The 18,465-nt window shown below is 35.4% G+C and overlaps 1 protein-coding gene and 2 non-coding genes across 3 annotated transcripts in view; all 3 read right to left on the bottom strand.

Moving 5' to 3' along the window:
• Positions 1–14,964, bottom strand: part of LOC140744550 (uncharacterized) — a 30,639-nt gene extending 15,675 nt beyond the window's left edge. Inside the window, exons 1-6 of the mRNA XM_073076180.1 lie at positions 14,750–14,964; positions 8,361–8,546; positions 7,060–7,191; positions 6,190–6,319; positions 4,003–4,202; positions 891–1,023 (exon numbers count right to left, since the gene is read on the bottom strand). Coding sequence (XP_072932281.1) covers positions 891–1,023; positions 4,003–4,202; positions 6,190–6,319; positions 7,060–7,191; positions 8,361–8,546; positions 14,750–14,863 — 895 coding nt within the window. The 5' untranslated portion in view covers positions 14,864–14,964. The remainder of the gene's footprint in view (positions 1–890; positions 1,024–4,002; positions 4,203–6,189; positions 6,320–7,059; positions 7,192–8,360; positions 8,547–14,749) is intronic.
• A 1,805-nt stretch (positions 14,965–16,769) lies between these two features.
• Positions 16,770–16,842, bottom strand: TRNAV-AAC (transfer RNA valine (anticodon AAC)). Its single transcript has one exon. It is a non-coding gene; the product is annotated as a tRNA-Val (tRNA).
• An 882-nt stretch (positions 16,843–17,724) lies between these two features.
• TRNAV-AAC (transfer RNA valine (anticodon AAC)) lies at positions 17,725–17,797 on the bottom strand. Its single transcript has one exon. It is a non-coding gene; the product is annotated as a tRNA-Val (tRNA).
• Positions 17,798–18,465: the final 668 nt, after the last annotated feature.

The raw sequence follows: 18,465 nt of genomic DNA, 5'->3' as shown, positions 1-18,465 counted from the left end.
AAATTGTATGCCTTCTATAAGAGGTGGTAGTGTCCAGAAGAACTCCCTAACTATAACTGCTTTGATTATAACAGAAGAGTAGATCTGCTGTGTTTTAGTTTAAGCGCATAGTAAGACTTCGATGGCCACCGATCTTATCTGAATTTGATGGCAGTTGTCTATGGACGTCTATTACCTAATATTAGATAGAGTATATTTTCAGTTACTACTTCAGTATTATTAACATAATGACAAAATATACACACAGACAGCTCATTACTCAGAATTACAAATAAGAAACAAAATATACCAAAACTGGAAGGTATTTTAAAAAATAGAGTACACAGAAAAGACGACAGCGTTCATTTTATTTCGTTAAGCGCCTGACTTTAGCTAATAAGCGCTTATAAAAGTGGGCGCGCCGCAATTGCGACATTTATTCTCCAGGCGCTGACAGTTAATAATGCACTTTATGGAGACGTAATTATTTGCTGTCCTGAGAACCGGCGTTGTTGAACATTTTTATTTTTGGTATCTTTACGTAAAGGAATTTCAAATTATGATATTTTCTGATGCTTACTGAATATTTGGTTATAATTACAGATGACGGAGAAATGTTGGGAGAAATATTGATTCGCGAATGACATGTTAGATTTGTAGCTTAAAGAACAACAAGTATTATAATAATAATGAACAGAGCGAGTTGTATAATAATTTGGCTCACTACCCGTCCTTTCAAATATACCACAAAATAAACTCCACCAAGATTTCATACACAATATATTCTGCTTTGTACAAAAATATCTATTCTACAAGCAAAGCCAACACTGTAGCGTATGCCAGCTGCTAAACGGAGCGAAAACTGGCATCGGAACGGAAGTATCACATAAATCATCCACCCACAGACTCACCAGAGATATGATAAGTCAAGTTCATCCCCCCAGTGAGGGCGTGCTGTATATCAAACTGCTCCATCAATTCGTCTTCCCAGCAATCCAGGTCTTCGTCGGAATTCATGTCAGGAGCGGCCAACTTCAGCAGCGCCTGTTCATTTTGATTAGTAATTAAACATTCACGCGTCGAGAATGTTTTAGCAGGACAGGCGCTTGATTAATAATTGATGGAAGTGACATACTACGCAAAAATCGATCAAATATAAAGATACACTTCATATAAGTATTATGTTATACAGAGATTGTATATGGATACGGATATGGATGTTCTAAGATTAATTAGGTAGATACAAGTTGTATAAAATCGTATCGTTATATTTGCCTAAAGCGTGAAACTATTGTTAACAGATCTGTTACAAACAAAAAAAAACAATTTAAAACACAATAAACATGTTACACACGCGATTGACCTCGCTCGTGCATTCTCGCTAATGGGGTCGAAATGACCCACATTTATTTTTCATTACGCTACACGAAAAATAACTTCGCAATGGTATTTGTTTTACCATACACGTAATGTCGGGACAAAAACGGCCTAAGGCGATATTTTCCTAACACCATTAGGGAATATAGGGACGGCAATACATTACTACTACAAGAATCGACCGTAGAATGGGACTGTGCCAGAAGTTCGGGTTATTTCTCTAGACATTTTTACGTCATTGTTCGTAGGCAAATAAAAATGTTCGTTTATTAGGGTTCCATACCCAAAGGGTAAAAACGGAACTAAGACTTTGCTGTCTGTACGTCTGTCTGTCTGTCACGGGGCTCTATCTCCGGAACCGTAATAGCTAGACACTTGAAATTTTTACAGAGGATGCATAACGGTGGCCGCTATAACAACAAATACTAAAATAAAAAAGTTGAATATTAAAGGGGTATGCCATGCAACAAACCGGTATTTTTCGATCTAACGGTTAAACCGTACTAGGAAGACAGTTGATTTTTTTACAATCCGTTTATTACTATAACTGCTATTATAATTAATAGAAATAAGAACAATAAATAATTCTTATTCATAAAATAATGAACATTTGGTGGTACGGAAGCCTCCATGTGCGAGTTCGACTCGTACTTGTCGAATTACTTAAAACTAGTATTCGCGCATGCCTGTGCTTGGTTTTTTGATTTTATGTAATAGAAGTGGCAATCGGATGCACTTCGCCTAGCTTTTAGTGGTCAGTTGACCTATATTTAATTGGAAACATTTTATCCTCTATCTGTGAGTGTGGAAAAGCCAGTGAATTCTATGAAGTTATTTAATATTTTCATATCGTATACGTCGTGTCCATGTAACCATGCATTTCATTGACTTTGACTGTGCATATTAGTAACCGCAGTTTGACAAATATCTTCACAGGAAAACGAACTTCACGTAGTTATTTAAATTCATTACTATCACATCATTTTAAACTACAGACATACACTACAATTTAAATTAAATGTATTCAATTCAAAATAATATAAATGAACGATTGTATTGGTGCCTCCTTTGTGTTACGTAGCCAATTTTATTGAGGCCATTTCACACAATTGCTATATGGTGGCTGCTAGGCGTTTTTGTTATGAACATGACTTTATTTACTTCATTATCAATCAAAAAGTGCCATAAAACTTATTAATACTAATGCAGCTGATAGTTTAATGAGTAAAAGATATTAAAAATATAAGTATTGAAGAAGAAAAGTATTTAATGTGACGTGTGATTTGTAAGTAGGAAGGTACCTATAACATCGACAAAATAAATTATTAGGAGTGAATGATTAGAAAGATATAGCTCCGGCTTCGGAGCTCATTTAAGACCATAACGGTCTGACACAAATAGTTTAGGGTTCGATTCCCGGCCAGACAGATATCTGAATAAAGAATTTGTTAATTGTATCAGTTCATGGCACCCACGACACACGAAAAAGCTAGTGTGAGTCTATGAGTGTAGGAAGCATTAAAGCGTTTTTGGATGCAGTTAATAAATAAAAAAGGGAGAAATCGCTTCCAGCCCTCAGACTCCAGGGCATTGTTTATAGAGTGAGGGACAGGGCGCAATAGTTGATCCTTATTTATAACGAGGGATGAAGCAGTTCGTTAACGGAGCCTCGCTGAGATACTGTAGCGCTAGACTAGGACTTATATTAATGTCTGACTAGATTTCCGGGTGACATTTTACATGACGGGTTATTTAAGTATTAAGTAAGAATAAAAGGGCGCTTATTATTGGTTAGGTACATGGAGGCTGGCCGGGGTGTGGATTATGGCACAGTACAAATAATAGATCCTTATACTGTGATTATGGTTAGGTTTGCAGTATTTATTATTTGTGTTTTTTATAAGAATTGATGACCCGCGTGGCGGAGGTACCATACCGGCCTGACAGTCAAAGGGTTTCAGGTTCGATCCCCGGCCAGACTGATATCTGAATGATTAATTTAGACAACTGTTCTGGGTCTGGGGGCTTGTTTATTCGTCTTTGTGTGTGCCCATGTCACCCACAATACAAGAAATCCTCGCGTGTGGATGTGAGTATAGGAAGCGTTTATTATTTATTTATTTATTATCCGTTTCTGATTCTTTTTGTATCGTATTTTTTTAACCCGACTACATTTAAAAGTTTTATTTAGCCACAGCCAGAGCCACAGTGGTAGAACCCTTTGTGGTTCGACTCCGGCGGCACCACCGCCACACCTATTTCTGCCTAATAACAGCAGTGTTAGGCGCTGCTGTGTTCCGTTTTGAAGGGTGTGGTAAGGGAGACATACTTTTCTGAGGCGTTCTAGCTTAGTCCTCAATGGGTAGCGGCGCATCGAATGGGTAGGAAGCTATAAATGGCAAAATGACTGACAAACAGTCAGCCATTTTCCCATTACGTCTCCGACGGTCATGGTGTAATTTACGCGGAAAAATGCCGACATGTGCAGTAAAGTGGTGCAAAAATTTTCATTCGTAAATACTCTAAAAACTACATTTTCCAATATTTTTCAAACACGAAAATAGCTAACAGTGACAATTCCAATTGTCATAACTGGTTACATTTTCTTGTTAGGATTCAGTAATCTTTACTGATCTATGACCTCACCTTACAAATCAACAGCGGCCACAGTTGCACCACCGGCATGGTAGCCATCGCTGGTGGCTGCTTCGCGGCCTTCGGCGGCGTCGCGGTCAGCAGCGGCGAGAACGGCAGCAGCGGGGAGTCCGTCGCGTCCACCGGCACCTGATCGCTGACCCACACGCACCGCCACGCGCCCAGGTAGTATAGGCGGACGAGGTAGCAACCTGTTAGGAAGTTTTTTTGAGGCCATGTGATGTTAAGTGGCTACTGCAACTCATGGATATCTTTGGTAAATTCTAGATGTGCGATGAATGAATTCCCTTACCAGATCCGTTCAAGCAGAAAACAGCAGCACTTAACACTAGTCTTATTAAGCAGGAATAAGTGTAGCGATGGTGCCTCCAGAGTGGAACCACCGCCGGTCCTACAACCTTCATCACGATATATAATAATAGAAAGATAATTTTACTATTAAAAAAAAATTCAACATATGTCAAACGGACGGAATAGTTTCATTTATTGACGATTCCGGTGCACAAGATGAGATAAGAAATGGCTACACATGTATCCTGAATCACGCTATTGAAGTTTTGCAAACAAACTTAAAACAATGAAAGATCTTGTATGTAGATATTAAAATTCTGAGGCTATGATGATAGACTTGTGATGCTAGCCAAAGCAAAGGGTGAAAGGCCCTAGTTTGGAGAGAGATTACTTTTCCAAAAATCTATACGATCCAAGAGGAGTTCTACCACCTTATTATTAGTATTAAGAAATAAATGACCATGTCAGTCACAATTTTATTATATAAACGAGAATACAGTTAAATAATCCAATTGTATTTTACATCATTGACACTGAACACGTGTACAATACGTATATTATGTGCTTAGCAAATGAAGTAATCCGGTTTGTCTGTGGATAAATAGGATTGCATACGATCTGGCTACTGTATTATGCTCATGATTGAAGAATAAATAAATATTGATTTTAAAACATAAGTAGTAGAAAGTCGAAGAGTTGTGGACAGCCTGTAAGTCTGTATATAATTTTAAGGTAATGTCACATTTCCATAGGTATGTATAAGAGTGATTGCGATAGCCTAGTGGTAGAAATAAGGCCTAATTCGAGGGGTTCGAATCCGTGTTATCCGTAGTTTTATGTACATATTAGATATTACTTATTTATTTCTTGTTTTAACTGTAAAGAAAATCGTCGTGTCGAAACCTACGCGCCTGAAAACCTTTATAGGATAAAAAAATGATCTCAAAGGTGCGTGAAGTCATCAATTCGCATTTGGCCAGCAATTTGAGAGTTTTGTAAGGTTCAAATAAAAATAATTACCTATATAAATATATAAATAATTAATATCAATCGAATCGAATATAGTTTGTCAACATCACTACAAAGACAAGAAAAAAGAAACACTTTAAATAAATTATTGGTTAAGCAGGTAGGTACATGATAAATTCTGAATTATTAATCTTTAAAGACCTATTTACTTTGGGAAGTCGGTTAAAAATAACGTTATAACATAAAGGAGTTACTTAAGAACAATAAGTACACAAGCGCATTCATTATGTCAGATTATGTCAGAGAATTATATTGTTAGTTTTTCCCACTGAGCGCCGGAAGGAAACGTTACTATATAATAAAGATATCAACAAAATCTAGTTTCTAGTATTATATAAGTTTATGGGAACATTGTTCTAAAGTGGGTATTATGATTATTAGCGACATGCACGACACGATACGTAGACATTCTGCCGTGAAGTGTCTTACGTTCGCTTCCCAATTATGCGGAAATTTTCGAAAAACTAAATATATTTAGAGAAGAATTTCCAGCATCGTTTACATGCCTGGGCAGGGATCAACCCGAAAATTTTTAGATGTATATTTTAATATCATTTAGTACTTCTTTTGTATCACCGAAAACCCAGCAGGATCTTGTCTAGGAATGAAAAGAATAGGCATTAGTCAACCACGCCGGCTTAGTGCAGTTTGGTACACTTCATACATCTGTAAGATACCTGATGATATTTTCCATTGACATTTCCTTTGGCAAGTGATAATTAATTTCTGAAAGTTATATAATATCGAATAATCAGGAGGTAGGCCCTTGGAATTAGTATTCTGGATCGACAACGTAAGATTCCGAATTATCGACGAATATCTATACCTTCGCTTTTCAATGAAAATAGTTTAACAAACCGTTTTTGGACAGTCCGGGGCGGTGTTGCGGTCCGCCGCCAGGCTTCACCCCCGGTGAATAAATATGGTATCTCGCCCGCCAGCCCTCCGGAGCGAAACTAAACACGAAGTTCTCCCACTGGTGTTCCGTCTGAAAGCAAACTCGTTTCATTTGTTTTCGCAAGGATTCTGATCTAAGATGATATATAGAGTTGGAGTTGGCTATGGAAGCTCAGTACTTAAATGACGCAACTGTAACTCCGTCGCCCATTGATTCGTTTTCTTGTTGATTTTTGTTGTTGTTGATTGTTTGATTAGTTTTCTAAGTATAGTCTGTGCCAAAATTCTAGTCCGCTCTGAAGTTGTTGCGCCCAGCGGAGGGTGCCGGGAGGATCCCGCGCTGCCTTCGTCCCGCTAATATATGCGATGTGCTATTGCGACGCGACTCGTTTCTATATTCGGAGCGGATTAGCAGTTTGGCGCGGACTATACCTAATCTGGTGATAGGTTTTTTTACTAATTGTATATTATAAGTTCCCCTACATCATCACACTCCGCGGGAACCACGTAAGGAATATAACGTCAAGCCTGTCATCTGATTTGTGATCAGTTTGTTAAAAGGTAAGGGGCGGATGTTCTGGTTTCTGCTTTAAAAAGTCATATACAAGACTTTTAACAATATAACCTTATTTTCATTTGAATAAAAATATTTTTTTTCTTTCTGAGTGTAAATAGAAGATTATCTTTAAAACTTTCTTAAACATTAATTAATTTCCGTTTACTTTAACCATCAAAACTCGTTATCAATTTAATTTTACAAATATTACTGTCAGAGGCTGTAATAAAATCAATGCGCATGAGATAACTCTAGTTAGGCGGCATAATACATACAGCGAGGCTCTCGACTCTCTCCAGGATGAAGCAGTGTGACAGCACGTTCCTGCAGAAGGAGGACCTGAGCAGCACCTGGGCGTGGCTCAGCTGCATATCAATCACTGATATCTTACCACTGCCGTTGTTCTCCTGGAAGATGGTAGTTAATATTAACCTATTATATATGAACGCATGGATATGTTGTTTTAATTAAGGTAACATTTAATTCCAACATAGTTTTCCGACCATCACGAGACTTGGTATATCTATCTGAACAGTTTCCAAGGAGGTTTTTTGTTGTAATTATGGTACGCAACTGAAAAGCTTAGCATACGCGAACAAAGTCGTGAGCGGAAGTTAGTAAAGTATTATTAAATAATTCTTATCTAAACTGTAGTGTAATTTTAAAATACATACAACAAAAATCAACCAAATATTTGGTGGTAAAGCATGCATTTTGTACCTATATATTTTTAATAATAATATTTGTAAATATGCACCTATATTAAAATTGAACCATACCTACTTACGAATATAAGAATTGTTTAAACAAGATTAATGATACACACGTTACAACCGCACAAACGAACAGACATATACACGTATATAATTTCATATTAAGTAAGCATAGACAAAGCAAGTACATTTTACATATTGGGTAGTCTTCGCAGCGTATCGGCTATAACTTACCGCCGCGAGTGTACCGAAGTGGCGGTCGTACACTCCGCACCAGATGCTCCTCATTTTAAATTTATACGTAAAACCTCGGAAGCTGAGCATTGTGGCGAGCTACTGAAAATATAGCGAGATTTTCGAAAGCTCTTGTTATTTTTTTTTTTGCTATATAACCGCCCGTAAACTTACGCTTTACAAGTTTTAGACGGTTCATAAAGATTAGAGGATCATTTTAATTTGTTGTTTGCTTTTAAATATTATTGTTGCACGCTATTTAGTGTAAAGGTTGCATTTATTGAAGTTAGGGCTTCAAAAATAAAATACAATCCATTAAAATTAATGACAATTCATGATATACATCGGTGAACATAAAGCTAAGTTTTTATTTTGGTTTACATACCATTTTGATTCGCCAATCAAAGCGAATGGCATTAGCTACTAGTTGTAATAAACTGCGTTAATGACTGCTTCTCATAGACAAAGTCGTCTTATTATAATATGAAAAGCTTTTGTTATTTTTCCCTGTACAATACAATAATCTTCAATATATTTTAAACTTCTAGCAGCGTACGAGTACACGATGTGTATGGGACACATTGACATACAATTTAAGAAGCAGCTATCTTTCTCTCGGACCCACTAACCTCAAAAACCATAACTTCAGCCTCCCATCGCCTCAAGGCTAAGTCCTCAGCTCTGACCCATCCATGTAGGTACTGCCTAACAGACCGCGGTAAGGGTTGGGTCTGATCATCCACCCATACAAAGTCCGCTGGAGGCTTCGAGACTGCCTTACTAATGAGAAGGGTTGCTCTGAAGGCTGCGGGACCCTAAAACATATTTTAAAAACTGCACAAACTAGGTACTTAATAATAAATAAATGCCTAGGAATATCTGTTATAGTCCGCTCCAAACTGCTAGTGCGCTCTGAAGTTCTTGCGAGCAGGTAATCATACAATTAAAGGGGCTTTCGGGGTTGCGGGCGGCAAGAGTGGGAGCTCAAACCGTCCAGCAAGCGACCCCGGGAAGGACAGCGGTTTCTGCGGTCGCATATCGCTGTAATCACCAGGGGATGTGAGAGTAAATTGCTCCCCCTAGGGCAGAGCCCGATAGAAGGGCATCGCGTTAGGAGGACTCCGGTTGTGTTCCGTTGGAGATCCCGGAGCTCTCCACCAAACGCTGAGGACGGCCACCGAGGGGGGGGGGGCGTCGGGTACCTTTTGAAGGTTTCCCCCTCGTCAACAAAAAAAAGGTAATCATACAATTAACTACGGCGAGGCGATTCATTTCTATATTCAGAGCGGACTAGCAGTTTAACGCGGACTATATCAATTCCATATAGAATAAGGTAAAGTCACCTATTTCCGCGGTATTTTCACCAAAACTAGAAAGAGCGTCAAATATTAAGCATTTACTGCGGCTTAAAAAGGAATTAGATAATTTCATCAAAAGCTTTAGTATGTGTTCTTTTGAAATAGACTCGACTTTTTACGGTAAAATATTAATTTAAATGTGTATTTAAAATAAATATGAACCAAGTCAGAAAACCCTAATTCCGATGTAAAAATCCTTATTCCGATGTATTTGATTCCTAATTCCGAGTATACAAAATAAGGGAGTGAAAGAGATAGAACGACTGCTACATGGTGTATAAAAATAAATATTATTTATTTACTTAGGTTTCAATTTTTTTTTTATTATTTAAAGAGTAGCTTTATGAAAAGTATTCTTAGCTAGGAATAAAGGGAAACTGCCAAAATAAAACTTTGTTACAATATAGTTTCTTGAATGGTTAATTTAACTTATGGATTTCATGTTAATTTGTTTAAAACCACGGTCAATTCGTGTATCTGCAATAAAATTTTGGACATTCTCTATAATGTACTTTATACTAGGGCTTATAATCATACACCAGAAATAATAATAATATGGAATGTCATATGCGGTTTGTAGAATTATTTTGATTTGAGTAATTTAATCGAATCGAATCGAAACATCGTAAAATGTTCTAGTTTTTAATTAAATAACTAATAAAGTCGTATAACAATGTTAATTATTCATTATTTAGGATTAAGCGAATTACTTATACAAACAATAAAAACGTTCTTAAAAACCGCTTAAAACTTTAAACACCCTGTATAGTATTTTGTCGTTATGCCGTGGATTAATGTGCCCATATAACCTAATTCCGACATATATACATCGGAATAGCGTTTCATAACTAAAAATCACGTTTCCAAATTCCGATTATTAAATAATAAAAGACTTTTACACTATTTAGAGGCAGAAGGATGATTACTGAAATATGTACATAATAATATACAATACTTGTTCAATATTACATCGATATCTGAATGAACTTCATTTTCTCTCCTTAGTTGTCCCATAGAAGAAATTAGGAAAGTACATAGATAGGTCATCTTTGGTATTATATAATTAGGTAATGCAGTATAATTCAGTACCACGGAAAATGATTTCAATATTAATTGAGTATTAAATTAGTCAAATCCGGAGCAAGACGTGCTTATTCATAAAAACAACTACAAAAATTGAAATTAAAAACAAGTCTATGAAATTGCTATTCCGTGGTATACCTCGGTTTAAGGGACAGTCTAAAATATTTCGCTTAGTCTCCCAGGACCCACCAAGCAGACCCACCAGTGGGTCTGTGAAGACTGATATGTCTCAATGGTCCCACTGGTGGGTCCTGGGAGACTTGTTTGTCTTCCAAGACCCACTATCCTAAATTAAAACCTGCTTAAATTATTAGACCAGTGTATACAATTTTTGAAACCAAAAATATATATATGAAGCCTATTGGAGAAGGACGAGAATATTTTTTTTTTTTTTTTTTTTTTTTTTTTTTTTTTTTTTTTTTTTTTTTTTTATAATTTAAGAGTAGCAGACGAGCATGCAGTCCACCTGATGGTAAGTGGCTACTGCCGCCCATGGACATCTGTAATCAACCCCAGATAGGATTAGATATTCCTACCTGAGGTCGGCCACAGATGCGCCGCTACCCTTGAGGACTAAGCTGGAACGCCTCGGAAAAGTCTGTCTCCCTTACCACACCCTTCAAACCGGAACACAGCAGCGCTTAACACTGCTGTTATTAGGTAGAAATAGGTGTGGCGGTGGTGCCGCCGGAGTCGAACCACAAAGGGTTCTACCACCTTCAGAATATAACAAATATAAAGGAAAAAATAAATTACGTTTATTTTTCCCTTTATTTTTGAATACCAGAGTTGTAGATTATTAGACTTTAGACTTGTAGTACTGCCGGAAATCGAGACAAACCGATTTGTACCCTTAAAAACTCATCCCCCCAGTCGCTAAGTGTAGCGACCGCAAATCGCCCGTAATTTATTACTACGTTTTTATTAGCTTGACCTGTATGTATGTAACGGAATCTTTGTCCAATTTATTTAAAATTTTGAACAATTATCAAGAACCGATGACAATACATTTTAATAATTTTATCCCATTCTCGTCATCAAGAGATCAGTTTTAAGGATTTTCCTTGTGCGATTTTAGCGTGTTTTTAGTTTTTAAACTATTATTATTTATATCTTTATTTTTGTTATATTTTCTTCCTTTTTCAATAGGTTTCACTGTACTATATATTTTTTTCACATTTTACCTATTTTGAAGCTATCTGCACTGGTCTATATTCACAGTGTTCGAAAATAAAACAATTGATTTTATTTGTCACTGTCATTTTATTTTCATTGATATTTATTTAATTCATAATTATTTTATAAATAAAAATGGATGTATCCGATTCATCGTCACGTTCCAATTCGGAAATTAAGTTTTTACCTAGAAGGGGCGGAACTGTATTGTTATATACTGGGTACCAGTATTATAAAAAAAAAGTATATAAAAATGGGTCCAGTATATGGCAGTGCAGCATGAGAAAAAAGTTCAAATGTAGTGGCTCACTGACAATACAAGAGGTAAGTACGATGTTATTATTAATTTCACGCTGGGGAAATACTGACCAATATCATACTCCTTGTTACCCTTAACATTTTATTTTCATTACTTTAATTGATAATAACTAAGTAGGTTGCCACTGTTATTGGCTATCCAACAGTATTTTACTTAAGACGATTTAGCCCTGGAAGTCGAGAAAAGGGGCGCAGGGTCGTTTTGGAGAGTTAGGGCTGCGGCAGTTTACTGTGAGACACGGACCAGTCACATCTCCAAGGCGAAATTGTTTGTCTGGTCGATCAACAATCGACTAACTCACTTATTTAATTTAAAGTATTATTTTTTTTATTTTTCAGAATCCTCTTTGTGTTTTAAAAAACACTCAACATAGCTCAGACCCACAAGCGCCTTGCAATCCCGATTTAACCAAAAATATAGTGGCGGAAACAATAGAAACGGCAAAAAAATATGTAACAATTTCCACAAGTCCAATACCAAAAATTTTTAAAGAAAAAATTGAAAATCCTATAAAAGATACAGGCTTAAACCTCATAACCAAACCACCCTCGTACGGAAATAAAAAAAGCCTTTTATATAATGCGAGGAAGCAATCACTGGGTGTAACTAAATGTGTATTTAATTACGTGACAGATGTAGAAATTCCTGATAAATTTAGATCCTTTTTGTTAGCCGACTACAGTTGCAACGAAAACCGAATTATGTTATTTTCCGCAAAGGAGTCGAGAGACCTATTTTCTTCGATTAAAGAGGTGTTCTGCGACGGAACATTCTCGAGCTGTCCTACTCCTTTCGTACAGTTATTTACAATGTTTGGTAATTTGGATGATTCTGTCAATAATGTTAATATGGTCCCGCTATGTTATGCGTTACTATGTAACAAAAAAGAAGAAACATACTTTGCCCTTTTCGAAATTCTAAAATCGCAGTTCCCGAATTGGAGACCCACAAAATTTCATGTAGATTTCGAAGTTGCATCTACAAATGCAATACTTAAATCATTTCCTGATGTTTTAGTAAAGAAGTGTTATTACCATATGACGCGTAGTCTCTGGAGGCGGGCTAAGAAATTAGGATTAAATAAAAGAACAGATAAACGTATTGTTGCACTCTGTGGGGTTCTTCCCTTATTGCCAGAGAACATGATACCTGATGGATGGGAATATATTTTATCGCAATTTCCTAGTTCAGAAAAATTAAATAAATTTAAAAATTATATGCAGAGGTACTGGCTAAAAGAAAAAGCATTTATAAGCCAGTGGTGTGTTTATAAAGAACGGCACAGAACGACGAACATTCTGGAAGGCTGGCACTCGAAACTTAATAGGAATATAAACAAAAATTATGTGACTCTGCTAAAACTTTTAAGTTTTTTGCAAAAACAAGGATCGACATTTTCTAAACGGCTACAACGTTATATAGACAGAGATCAATTTATTATTGATACTCAGTTAGAATTAATACGTAATCAAATTACAATTGGACATTTCCTTGAAAAATTAAGATAAGATGTTATTTATAGTATGTAAGTAAAGGTTCACGCGTAGTTTACTATAGTTGTTTTTTTAAGAGGAAATTATTTTTTTAATGTTACTATTTAGCAATAATTAGTGTGAAATAAAGTGAAGTAACCTAAAAGAAAGAGGAAATAATTGTTAGTGTTTGTATTAACAATATGTGAAAGTGAGGCAATAAAGTGAAATATCTATCTAAAGGACATCTAGCAGTAAGGTGAATAAATAAAGGATTATTTTTATTAGCAATAAGTGAAATATGAAGGACATTTTTTTAAATAAGGTGAATAACAAACAAGGTTTTATTTTTTTTGTAAGTAAATAATAATATACGAGTTTTTATATTATTTTGGAATACTCAAAAAGTTTTTTTATTTCTTAACTAGCTAACCCGGCTAGGTCTGTTTCGCCTAACATTATATGAAAAAGCAGACGTACCCTGCCGTACAGTTACCCTACCTCTACCGCATACTTATATCCTCTAATACACCCTGTAGATTCGTGGTGGGTCTAAGAAGACATAAAATAAAATAGTCTCAATGGTCCCACCGTCTGGTGGGTCCATTGAGACATATCAGTCTTCACAGACCCACTGGTGGGTCTGCTTGGTGGGTCCTGGGAGACTAAGCGAAATATTTGGCACCTAATGCCGCTGCATATTTAAACTTATTTTTACTCTTATCTGTTAAGAAATAAGCACAATATTTAATTGTTTTCGATTCCATATATAATCCATATAATGTTTTCATCGAAATACTATCACACATATGTAAATTTATCGAAATAATCACTATTTGAGAAATCGTGACTATTCACGTGCAAAAGGCCCAAAATGTATGAAGCATACGTTTGAGTTAGTCACTAGTTCAAACTATGAGATTATTTTAAAAACAATACACATAATGCTATTATGATGGGTATGTAGCAATAGAGTGATAAATTATTTACTAAATGAGATACCTTTCAGTAAAAACAATTTCGTAAATAATTAGTAAAGCTGTTTTACTAAATACCGCGGAATTTGGTGCCAATTTCAGAACCCCTCGGACTTAGGTGACTTTACCTTAGTAGTTTTACTTGAAAATAACCACAGTTAAGTTGTTATTCCTGAGCAAAATGTGGTTAAGTCCTGTAACGATCTGTATCTTTGCCCTGATTATTAGAGGACTTTAACAAGTTCCAAAATCGGTTTTGAGGTTTCAATGTTTTATTTCAGATACAGATTTAAATGTAATATTTTACAAAGATGTTTTGTGAACAAAAAATTTTAATTATTTTGAAAGCAGTGGCTGTGATTGTATTCTATAGATTCTTTGCCTAAGCTTAGTGTATGTTTTTAGAGACTTACTAGCTGACCCATCAAACGTTGTGTTGCCATATAAATAAAAAATGTTAAGGGTGAACAACCCTTATCACTTAGGGGTTTGAAAAATAGATAGTAGTCAATTCTGAGACGTACTGAATATGCATATAAAATAGGTAAAACCGTTTCAGAGGAGTACGGAGGAGTGCACAACTAACATAGTGACACGAGAATTTTAAATATAAGATAACTTGTTTCTACTTACCAATCCCCAAAATTCTGGGCCCAATTCATTGTCCCTGAATTCTCTAAAAGGGCACTCAGTTGGGTCTAACTCAAACACCAACATGCTCTTCGTGGGGTCAATTTTTTTGGACATTTTTGCTTTTATTAAAACTTTACTAATAACTACAAAATCTTATTTTTTACTTTCAATTCTCTGCTCACTAAAATATTCAGTCCATATCCTTTGACGTGATATATTTTATCTGTGGTACGACATTGACATTCTACTTTATTTTTAAACTACGCGATTTAAAAGTTGTCAGTATGTCCTATTAAATAAAATCTGCATGGTAGCACCAGTTACAAGTGAATTGTACAAATTGTTCTTACATTTTACCTTATCTTAAGCAATGTTTAGTGCGATTCAAAATAGGTTACCGGCTGAGTGGTAATAGCCAAATTCTATGCGCGCTTCTCTGCTTCAGTTTAAAGGGTTGTAATCATTAAATAGTAGTTGTAATTATACATCGTTAAAGACCTAATTAACAGGTGACAGATAATAACAAGCAATGATAGAGTAGCGGCCTAGTGGTTTGATACTTGCCCTTTTCTCTTTAATATCTTTGGCTCAAGTAGCGAAGTTCAGCTTTTAAAAAATCTCAAAAGTGTGTCGAGTCTACCAATCCACACATGGCCAGCGCTTTGGACTATAACCTAGACCACTCTTATTTAAAGGGCCTACCAGTGTGTCAGTAAAAGGCTGACGACAAGAAACCCTCAAAGGAGGCCATACATTTGGTTTGAAGCAAGTAGATTGGAGTCGGCCTTTATTCCACCAATTTATACTAGCGCAGCGTGATGGAGCATACTCCAGACCTTCAGTTGTAGAAAATGACTCGTAGGTACTTCATATTTGAACCTAAACGAGCTGCACCCATCTATAATCAATGCCCAATTAACACAAAATAGACGAATCATATTTCCTTTCGCTATTTCTATAATAATAAAAATCAAACAACAATTTCGGCAACAATATTCCGTGTCAGATTGTCCACTAGATATTAAAGTGGTTTGCGAGCACGTCGAGGCCGTTCTCACAAAGCCTTGTCACGGACACCTAAACAAACATTTGTTACTTACTAACAATATTTTATATTGTCATTGTCGCTTACAGACTATTTGATCGACAATCGTCGTTAGTAAGAATAAACAGATCTTAAACAATTTTCTGAAATTCGATGGTTTTGAAAAATTGTCAGATTTCGAAGTTTCGTAGGCAAAAGTTGGTTAAATGATTATTTATTAGCTTTCTAGAAAAATAAGTAGATAAGTGGAAATGTTGAAAAAGAATATAAATAAATAATATGGTAATTATTTCCAAAAACATTCAATTATATTTCGTTCTGATCAGTATTTGATGTCTTTCTACGTTATAATGTTTATTTAATAAACATGTCTAAATATTCCAATAAAAAAAGTAAATGTCTGCCTCGGGTAGCGATTCTCAATCTTTTTGTTATATTTTGGTCCTTAAAAAATCAAAGACCAGATATTTTCATACTTTTGTATTATATATCACCGCACCAATTTTTTTTAAAAAGGTTTTTACATTTTTAGGCACTAACGATACGTTAAGTCCTTCTTAAATAATAGTTTAATAAAACTAAAAAACACGCTTTTATTGCTAATCGTACTAAAAACTAGAAAATAAATCAACGCACGCTTTTTACTCTGAATTGAATTATTATTTTAATAACTTACTTAATATTATAATTTTATTTTGAGGCGACTCATTATGATTGATTGATTTATTTTCTAGTTTTAGTACGATTAGAAATAAAAGCGTGTTAAAAAAAAACAATTGAAACAGGTTAATGTTATTTTTATTAATAAATAATCTTATGTATAAAATTATCTTTTAATATAAAATGTATACCACAAATTGTATCTATGTGTTTGTTCTTTTAACATACGAAATAACACAAAAACCTAATATTTTAAAAAGAGAAATGTGAAAAAAGCGCATAAAAATAGCACAAAAGGAAAACCTACGTGATAGATGCCTCCAGGGAGAATCGAACTCCCGACCCATGGCTTGTTAGACCATTGCTCTATCCTCTGAGCTATGGAGGCTGTTGCTTTAAATCTCGAAAACTCCTATTGAGTGTCATTAATAGTTACAGCGCATGCGCGAATCTGCACAGGGCGGCTCTTAGGGTATTTTTTCTATCTAGCGGGTTTCTATCTACGTGCGTTCCGCGTGCATACCACTTGCATCCTATCATTTGATATATCTTATGTATAAAATTCTCATGTCATAATGTTAGTTGCCGTACTCCTCCGACACGGCTATACCGATTTTCACCAAATTTTATATGCATATTCAGTAGGTCTGAGAATCGGCTACTATCTATTTTTCATACCCCTAAGTGATAAGGGTTGTTCACCCTTAACATTTTTTTATTTATATGGCAACACAACGTTTGCCGGGTCAGCTAGTACTTTAATAACATAATTTAATAATCATAAATGGATTCTTTTAATAGCGGGTTTATGTTCACTCTTTATCACGAATGGATAGAAGTGAAATATCATGGTACTGTCAAACATTTGAATGTTAAAAAGCATCTGATTCAGAGGGATCTAAAATTGGCACCAAATTCCGACATACAAATTCGAAAAAACGGGCTCTTTTGTAACACTTTTTACTCTGAATTAAATTATTATTTTAATAACTTAATTTTTTTTATAATTTTATTTCGAGGCGATTCATTATGATTGATTCATTTATTTTGTAGTTTTAGTACGATTAGCAATAAAAGCGTGCTTTCTTAGTTTTTCTTTTTATTGAAACAGGTTAATGTTATTAATAAATAATTGATTGTAAAATTTATACCAGAAGTTACGTGTGTTCGTTTTTTTAACACACAAATTAATATAAAAACTAATATTATAAAAACAAAAAGTAGAAGAAACGCCTAAAAATAGCAAAATTGGACAACCTACGTGATAGAAGGCCTCCAGGGAGAATCGAACTCCCGACCCATGGCTTGTTAGACCATTGCTCTATCCTCTGAGCTATGGAGGCTGTTGCTTTAAATCTCGAAAATTCCTATTGGTTGTAAACAATAGCTACAGCGCATGCGCGAATCTGCGCAGGGTGGCCCTTCAGGCCTATTTTCTAGGCGGATTTGTCATGCGGTCGGCATGCGTACCACTGGCATCCTATCGTTTCATAGATAATTCTCTAAATAATTGTATCTTAAATTGATACTTAAATAGTATAACGGGTTTATGACAGCGTACATGTCTGCACGCTTGATTTTGCTGCAGTCTTTTCGCGACCCATGAGCATATATTACGCATTACATGAAATATCTATGAAACGATCGGATGTGTGATCGTCTCACCTGCACGCATGATTTTGCTGCAGTCTTTTCGCGACCCACGTGTAGTGCTCATAACTAGAAAATATCTATGAAAATATATGTATGAAGACGCAAATAAAAATAAGCATCAGAATTATGTAAAAAAAAATATAGTTCAAAAAACTAAAAAACACGCTTTTATGATAAAATCAACTAAAGAGTAGAAAATAATTTTCAATCGACGAATCAATTAAGGAACAGTAAATTGTATAATTGTGAAAAAAGTGTGGGGTGCTTTTCGAAAATTGATAAGTGGAGCACTCCACGCTTTTTAAAAGCGTGTTTTTTAGTTTTTTGAACTATATTTATTTTTAGTATTTGTTGTTAT

This window comes from Epargyreus clarus, unplaced genomic scaffold (assembly GCF_041222505.1).
Source record: "Epargyreus clarus isolate Ecla_fem2 unplaced genomic scaffold, WU_Ecla_fem_2.2 ptg000008l, whole genome shotgun sequence".
NCBI classification, from domain to species: Eukaryota; Metazoa; Arthropoda; class Insecta; order Lepidoptera; family Hesperiidae; genus Epargyreus; species Epargyreus clarus.
This window is presented reverse-complemented; position numbering and strand designations above follow the sequence as displayed.